Source organism: Hyposmocoma kahamanoa, unplaced genomic scaffold (genome assembly GCF_003589595.1).
Source record: "Hyposmocoma kahamanoa isolate Upper Pololo Valley unplaced genomic scaffold, ASM358959v1 77770, whole genome shotgun sequence".
Taxonomy (NCBI): Eukaryota; Metazoa; Arthropoda; class Insecta; order Lepidoptera; family Cosmopterigidae; genus Hyposmocoma; species Hyposmocoma kahamanoa.
In genome coordinates this window covers 22819-32060 of record NW_020653935.1, presented here as the reverse complement: position 1 = coordinate 32060, position 9242 = coordinate 22819, and the positions used below count along the sequence as shown (strand labels likewise).

The 9242-nt window shown below is 37.7% G+C and overlaps 1 protein-coding gene across 1 annotated transcript in view; it reads left to right on the top strand.

Moving 5' to 3' along the window:
* Positions 1-267: 267 nt before the first annotated feature.
* Positions 268-9242, top strand: part of LOC113232714 (apyrase-like) — a gene marked incomplete at both ends in the record, with an annotated part of 31107 nt that continues 22132 nt past the window's right edge. The window contains 3 exons of the mRNA XM_026467491.1: positions 268-490; positions 2621-2818; positions 4862-4992. Coding sequence (XP_026323276.1) covers positions 268-490; positions 2621-2818; positions 4862-4992 — 552 coding nt within the window. The remainder of the gene's footprint in view (positions 491-2620; positions 2819-4861; positions 4993-9242) is intronic.

Sequence of the window (9242 nt, the reverse complement as noted above, 5' to 3'; positions counted from 1 at the left end):
CTTACACTTTCCCCATCGGTTGATTTCAATAAAACTTGTCAAATAGATGAAATTCCGCAAAATTCTGAGATCGGTTTTTCATTTCTAATTGGATTTATGGATAAATGTCTTACTATCATTATTATTATTTTGGAAATTAATTTAGACTCTTGCCTCTTACGTGAAGATAATTTTTAATTTTTAAGCGACTCAGGCGGTATTTCCTAGTGAGACGGAATTAGAGACTCAAGTTACAACGTAATAAATAAACTATTATTGCCTTCACAGGTTCGTTGAAACAAGTCCAAGTGGTACCGTGTGCAACCCGAGTGTAGCGCCTTGTATTGGAGGATTCGCACGCTTGGCTACCGTTGTTCGCCAGTCTCTAGAGCGGGAGCCCGATTCTTTGCTGCTCAACGGCGGGGACAGTTTTCAGGGAACCATATGGTACAACCTCCTCAGATGGAATGTTACTCAAGACTTTATGAACATGCTACCCCATGATGCTCACGTACGTTCTTAAGTATCAGTGGCGAAGGTCCATGTATCACATTCTTTATCGACCTGCACAAGATATCTATTTTCAACTTGTTAAATGATATTTTTTATTTAAAAAAAAAGGAACGGAGTTCAAAGTTGACAATCGGTTACCGGAAAGTGCGCGGCTTCATCCCCTAATTTGCCACCCTTAGAGGTGGAATATTTTCTTCAAATTTAAATGGGACCAATACTGAGGTACCCTCTTTCCGGTAAAAAAAGAATCAATAAAATCGGTTCACAAATAATCGCGTACCATACACGACAATAAATACAATCGGATTGAGAACCTCCTCCTTTTTTGAAGTCGGTTAAAAATATGACCGGACCATAACAGTATGTCCGTGTAATATGTAGGTGTATTGTCAGTTACGGTTTGGTGTGGTGTAGCGGGCTGGTGTCCGAATCTCGACATCTTTACGCGTGATATATTAGTGCCTCCAGTGAAAAAGGGAACAACTCAAAATCTACACTTTTCAGGAGAGGCAAAAAACCATTCTTGTATTGATTATTGGCTGATCACATTTATTATTAGTGCTTTTTATGATTTCTAGCTTTAGGTATACATCTATGCTTTCGTTTAATGAGTATTGGTTAAGCATTTAGTCATATTTTCTATATATTTTTTAAGTTATTTTCGAGTTGCGTCCTTGTTTATGAATTCTTAACGGTAATAACACGACGTATGTTAACAAACTTTAAGACATAATTCAACTCATTCCCGTAGCTGTTCTATAGCTATAACAATACTTACGATACTTACCACGTTGATAAAAGACATAAAATCGTTAAAGGAATAAAACGACAAGTTTTCTGTTGCGAACCAATAGCAACACGGTATAGTCGCGGGTATGACCAATCCTGTCCAGTGGAACAAACGGAATGATCAGTTATACGCTCATGTACACTGTGCAATAAGGCAATAGTCGCTTTTAGTCCTATTTTTTTCCTAGTCATTACGAAACAATACGAAAAGTGTCTTTATGTAAAAATATATTTGTATTTAGTCGTTAAACTTGCATGTATGTTTTGAGTTGAGACCACTTGTACCTTTAGACTCGTAAAAATTACCGATAACTAAAATTATACCTTTTAAAAACAGTGAGTTACGCCCTTAATGCAATAAGAAAAACGACGTTAGAAGACTTCTAGAGAGATGTCCTATTGATATGTTATGTAGTCGATCATGTTGAAGCCAATGGTGTTATAAAAACAAAAGGGCATAACTCGTCTTAATCCGTTTTTCACTGGAGGCGCTGACATTATAGTTAACACGTCGATAAATACACCCTCAAATACAAGCGTTTTAAGGAAATTCTTTGATTATTATAACACAGGTTATAGTGACACACTCTAATATATTAAGTTATAGTGAAACTCAAGCTTCTTGTACAAAAATCCATGGTAGTAACGTGTTTGACTCTTGCAAGTTGTCTTGATCTTACTTGATCCACTGCTGGACATAAGTCTTCCCTTGAGCACACCAACTCTCCCGGTCTTGTGCCGCCACTCTAGAACAAGTCTGCTCCATCGGCGATCAACCCTCCTGTAGATCTACTTCTCTCTCTCGTCACGTATCACGTCTTGATCTAATTTATTTTACAAAAAACAACCCCTAGAGTTGCTTACTCATTCTTCGCAGGGGAATTTACCTTACAAATAAGTAGTAGTTTTATTATTGTGACGAGTTTCAAGTGTTCTTTGCTAGAGTACGGAAAAAAAGATTATTTGAGTTTGAGGGCGCTTTCAAATTAGCCGCTTATAGAAGCGACTGTAGCGCTTCAGTAAAATTTACTTCACTAATTGTGACTGCAAAAGTGGCGAGCGCGTGTCACCGCAGTGGCGCTGCAACTAAGAGCCTGAGCGCATATAATATTTTATGAAAATGAGTAGTGGGTAGTAGTACCACTGTGGGGCTACTGTAGCGCTTCTATAAACTTCTAATATAAAGACACCTGAGTTTCTGTAGGATTAAATGAAATACGTTAAGTTTCTTTTCTGCTCATTTATCGCTGACAGTTTTCAAGATAAACTATTCGGCCGGAACTAATTTTAGTTACAGTTGTAAATTTTAGAAAGATCTTTTGGAACTCTATGTTTGCAGGTACTAGGCAATCATGAATTCGACAATGGCATCGAAGGTGTAGTCCCTTATCTCAAAGCGTTGAATTCAACCGTGGTTACTGCTAATATTATAGACGACGATGAACCAACGATACAAGGCTTGTACAAGCCCAGCGTGATTGTGGAACGAGGTGAACGCAAAATTGGAATTATTGGAGTCATCATCGCTACTACTGATGTAAGTATTAGATAATAAAATTCCTAATCGAATAAACAATATACAGGGTTATTTGTAAAATGCAGGATTATTTATAAAACATAATAAATTTACCAAAAATAAACTTTTGTGAAGGAAGGCGTTCTGTGGGACGGCCCCCTACTAGATGGACGGATGACCGCTGGTAAGGGCGGCGGGTAGCCGATGGATCTTTGGAGGAGGCCTATGTTCAGCAGTGGACGTCTTTCGGCTGATACGATTATGATGATGAAACTTTTATGTTTTTGTTGTACTATCTGACTTAAATCTGTATTTGCCTGTAACCTAACCAGTGGCAGCATATAGAGTTCATAGGTTTTCCCGATTGTTATGTTGTCGCGTATAGGTCCCATGGTCACGGTTGACTGTCAAGTGCCCGAAACGTTGATTTGTTTAGAAAAACAAATATACGCGATTTAAATAGTTTCATTTCCAGTGGTATTAAGTTCAAACTAAACGTACAAGTGTCGACACCGACGTCCCCCCCGCTGTGCTCCTGTGTTTTGCATCGGACTGGGGACTGGTATTTACGCTATCGCTTTCTTTTGTTACCGCACAGAGATATCACCGTTTAGTATACATTTTTTTGTAAAACCTAATAATTTATTAAAAGTCACGGAACAAAAGTAGTTTTCATTGTTAGTAATATAGTGTTAGGATAAAAATAGATTGAAGATATTTGTGTCGTAGTGTAGTATTTGTGCCCAGTAGGGCAGTTGACTGCCAAAGTTTCCTCTTTGCACTTTAAAACTTGTTCTTGGCACAAATAGCTAAAATGATAAACTTCGAAAATTAAAAATTTAATAACGTTTCGATACGTCCAATGAACGCTATACCAACTGTATTTTTTGGTCATTTTCTGTTATTCTCGTAAACAGCCATATTCATTTACTAATATTATGCTCCCAGAATTTTGTGAAAAAAAAATTAAAAAGCATAAAAAAAAATATCGAAAAAACGAAACTAAAAATAAAATTTTGTGAAACAAAGAAACGAAAAACAAAATAAAAACATAGCATAATTATCGAAAAATTAAGTGTTATTTATTTATTAGCAACAGTAACTTTATGTTCACAATACATTTTCACTTATTTGACTTGGGTGTTCCATATTGTAACCATAACACTTATAAATGTTGACGGCAAAACAACTATCACAAACTAAATTCAAATTTTTGACACATTAACATACTCAAATAATTTAAATAAGATGGCAACAGAATACACTAAGGGTCATATTCCAGAACTCTACTCATTGCTCAAGCCAGGATCAGAGTATGATTTCAAGCACTGGAAATACGACCCTAATGGCAGGGACTTGAGTATGATTTCGAGTGCTTTAAATCATACTCAAATCCTAGCTTGAGCATTAAGTAGAGTTCTAGAATACGATCCTAAGAAACACTACAAGGTGTTCGATCTTTGTAGTAATTATACCAAATTAACTATAACAATTATTATAATTAATTATAAGAAACTAGTGGAATAATTAAAAAAAAAATTGAATATCAATTCAATAAAAATTAAAAACACTACATACAGGAACTTAATATTAATTATTTATTAAAAATAATTATATTATTAAATTTAATTTTTTAGATGTTCATTGGAGGTATCGGTAGTCGGGATCGGGAAGTCACTTCATATATTCACACAGAATTGCATTAAGCCGATCAGAAAAGCTTTGTCCACGTAATAAGTGCGAAAAAACAGTACGGAGTACTAAAAAAACCGACCTCAAAAGTAATTCATCCCCTAGTTTGCCACCCTTAGAGGTGGAACATTTTCTTCAAATTTAAATGGAACCACATCTGAGGTACCCCCTTTTTAACAAAAAAAGAATCATTAATATCAGAAAAAAAACATACAATCGAGTTGGAAACCACCTCCTTTTTTTAAGTCGGTTAAAAATATTTCGTGTTGGCCGCGGTAGTTAAATTTTTTCACTCTTACTGCAAGGTCAGAAAACTTTTTCGTTTCAATCTGATTCCGCTTTAATAAGAAGTGTGATAACTCATTTTTACAGCAATTGGCTTCAACTGGTGATCTCAAATTCACAAACGAAGTGGAAACCGTAAGACGTGAAGCTGAAAAACTGAACGCACAAAGAGTAAACATTATTATTGTCTTGTCGCATTGTGGCATTGACACTGATCGGTAAGTTGCATTTTTATACGCGGTTATTTCAGAAGTAAAACGAAATATGAAATATTTTTTTCCAATGTTTATTTTAATGAATATCATGTTTTTATTACTGTGATATTCATATTTTTGTAACAATACACCATTAGTTTCATGTTGTATTTTTCGGTTATTTGTTATTGCGTGATTGTTTGTTAGCCCCGGTCTGGGAAACAGGTACTCGTTCGAATCCAGTCGGATAGAGGAAATTAATCCTTGTGTTTATGTAGTCTTTGTATTAATATCAATTTACTTTTTTGCTTTATGCAATGCCTACATTATGTGCAGCGATACAGTAGATACTAAAATATTCATTCCTTTTATTTCACGATAATATACTCGAATGATTAAACAACATTTCACGACAATACACTTGTGTGCTTAACCAATACTTCTCGATAATATATCCGAATATCAAAGAATATTCCACGAGAATATACTAGAATATCAAATAATACTTAAACTGTATTGTTTTTGTTTTGGTAAAAAATACAATAGAAGCTTATCTATCGGAAAGTAAAACTAGGATTTTAAATTTTTATTGAATTGATCATTGACTTACAATTATATGGACGTCGGGTCCGCGCTAAAAAGTGTCCGCACTTGTAAGGCGCTAAAATCGTATACAGAGCGCCAAACTCCGCTTTAGTCTTCATTTGTTCGACTGACAGCGCGATACTGCGATGAAATTACAATTTAAATTTCGAATAGGTTGACTTGGGACATTTTTTTCGTGGTTTTTGTATTAGACCCGTCGTCCATTTATTTGTAAGTCAATGGAATTGATAGTCAATTTTTTTTGTGAAATTATTCCACTAGTTTGTTATAATTATTCATACAAAGATCGAACACTCATAAAAAATTCCTTCGATCCGGTCGGATCCGAACCGACGTCTTCTAGCTTACCGTGCCAGACGCTATACCAACTAAGCAACAAGCTTGGCGCTACGACTAAAAAGTCGTTGAAAAAACCAAATACAAAGATACGACGCAAGCACATACAAAAATTCGTGAGGTCCGCTAGTTCGCTCCGTGACCTTGGGTTTCCCAGACAGTCTATTTATTTTTTTGATAAAATTTTGCACAGATGAAGGGCACTGGGTACCCACGGGCCAAGGGTTTCGACTCCAAAGGCTGTAAATAGGTAGTCGTAGCTGAGATCCTGATACTAACAATTATATTTCACGATAACGATAAAAATTAGGCACTGTACAGTAACCCTAGAATGAATGCTTTAACCCTTTTAAGACACAGTAGCAGTCGAGCTTCTTGTGATACAGTTCGTCCAGGGTAGTAATGTCAGCATTACTGCGTTTCAGTTTTGAAGGGTATGGGCGCGGGCACATGGGACTTTGTAATTTATGTATCAGGGTGACGGGCGCAGTGACCCTCTGATCTTTGTGATTTAAAGCTTTTGAATAACACTACAGCTGTAATGAACAGGATTGTCGCTTACTTCCAGACACATGGGATTTGTCAACTTACATATGTCTCAGGGTGATGGGCGCAGTGGCAGTGCCCCCAAGATCTTACCGATTTAAAGCTCTAAGTGGCACTGCAACTGTTATGGATAGGCGTGTCGCTTACCACCAGGCGTACGACTTGTTCGTCCCGTCACTTGGTATTATAAAAAAACCTGTCAATCTAACCTTTGACTTTTCTTTAATTCTCAAAACGTGCCTAATTTCTAATCACCCCGTATAGGGAATCGATACAAATGAGGGGTGAAAGAAAAAATTACGAGGGCCGTCTTCCATTTTTAAGGTCAGGTCGATAAATTGTTGTTAGCGTGATAAATCTTTAAACAGATAAAATAAACAACAATTATGTTAGTGATGTTGTTTACTTCTAAAACGCTTTTATTCGTCCTGTGAGCTCTGTATACTTTATTGAAATTTGAACATGGCACGGACAATACTCTGGCCTAGACGTTCTGAATTGTTTCTGCCCAAACGGTGCGCATTTTAAAGAAAGTTTTCTAAGTTTCGCAAAAAATTGCATGAAACGAGCACATCAAGCTATCAGCACGTAAAACCATAACATCCGTCAATGGAATAAATAGTTTTCGCGTCTTGTAACGAACTGTAAAGCCGTGATAGGCTAATGGCCTACAAAATTTGACCTACCGCCTCTCGAGCACAGGGTCGTGAGTTTGAATCCGGGTTTGCACCTCTAAGTTTTTCGGAATTTATGTACGAAATTTCATTTGAAATTTACCACGAATTTTTCGTTGACGAAATACATCGTGATAAAACCTGCACACATCTGGTAAGCAATGTGTATGAAGTTCCCAATTCAGAGTAGGCGAGAGGCGGTCTGTGCACAGCAGTGGGACTATGATACGTAGGCAAATTATAAACGAACTTTTAAAACATATTTTTTTTTTATAATACTAAGTGACGACCAAATCATGCGCCTGGTGGTGAGCGACACGCCTGTCCATAACAGTTGCAGTGCCACTCAGAGCTTTAAATCACAGAGATCTGAGGGATACTGCCACTGTGCCACCCTGAGACGTAAGTTGACAAGCTCCTGTAACTTTACCATCACCCTTACTTACCCTTACAACTGGAAGGCGGTAATGCTAAAAGATAATATGAGATAATATAGATAGAGAGGACTCTGTTGACGAGGAATCCTATACCACCTTGGGATGTTTGATCACCCTCGCGGAAGTACAGTAGATGGCCCGAGTCTAGGGTTATGGTGTCCTCTCCCTCTCTTCGGACTTCACACAGCCCCAGAACATGCCATCTAATGTTCTCCAGTTCCACTTCCAACTGTGCAAGGTGTTCGTCAAGCCTAAGAGTTCGTCCGTTAAACGTAGCCAGGGTCAGTTGTTTTTGGTAGCCTGCGGTAGCCCGGGGATTCTTAGCACCCCCTACCCCGCCGGTACCATGGCCGCTACCGTGACCAGGAATAGCGGGGCGACCGGGAACTGGGGGCCTTCGATTGGTTGTGCCGTCCATGAAGGGGGTTATTGCCCATAATCTCCAAGCTGGGCATGCGGGTTGGAGATCGCAGGGCGCTGCCTTTGTACTACCGACGCTGCTGCCCGTCGGTAGCCAGCAGATTTGACAGCGCCAATGTGGGGAAGGGCTATACCGCCTACTACCGGTCGCCAGAGCCTCGTCGGTTACTGCAGGATGTACCGCGTGCAGGTGAGGTTGACAATAAGAGCTGTGATGGTGTGTGCCCCCTTACATCCCTAACTCGGTCAACGGTAGTTTAATGTTGCTGTGTGATAACTACGGGATAAAAATATTTCATTTATCATTCATATTAAAAAATTATAGAGAAATCAATTTATAAAGAAATTAAAAAGAACATCTTCGCTAATATGACCCATCGTTTAATCACACAGCGGGTGCGGGTGGATTGTCGTGTGATTGTCGATATAAACACACGGAATTAGACCCGCCACGGACCCGACCCGACTCGCGCCTGACCCGCATCCGCTCTCTGTGTACTTCACTCTTTAGTTATGCATTCTTTCTTATGTCTTATCTTTAATTGAGTCGCCAGAGGAATGTATAGTTTAGGACCCCGAGAATCGTGTAAACCTTTGTTTAAAGAAGGATGGCGAAAGCTGCCCCATTAACTACGAAGAGTCGTTCATGGACTTTGCTAGTATAATTTTGCGTTTTAGTTTACGCCTTGTTATTAATATATTTTTGTATATTTTTAGAAGTCGGGAATAAACAAAATTGCAAAACATTGTATTTTAGAATAGATGATAAAACTCAACACAATTGATTCAGTTCGATTATAGATTAGGTAACGTTCTTGTACGTATGTTTGATTTTAAGCATGATGTTTACCTATCTGAAGTATTGGTTATTTTATAGTGCACACATAAAACACTAAAGCTATAAAATACCTAATGAAATAACAATTAAACAGTAATGACATAAAGGAAAAAATAAAACACAACGTTTCAATAATGTTTAGACAATATTTAAATGTGAGATAATGAAAATTGGAAAGGAACATTTTGACAAGAGACCTCTTGCCAATGTCAATGTCACATTGATATTGAGAACAGTGTGCCCATTTGTGGCAGATTTCTGCCATTTGGGCAAATTTAAGTTTTATTCATTTTCATTGCTGCAGAACATGATAAGTTATATCAAATGTGGCAGAGTTTTGGCAGACTTGAGAATATTTAGCAAGTTCTGTATTATTTTTTGGAGCAAACTGAAAACTTGTTGCTTTCTGCTACTACG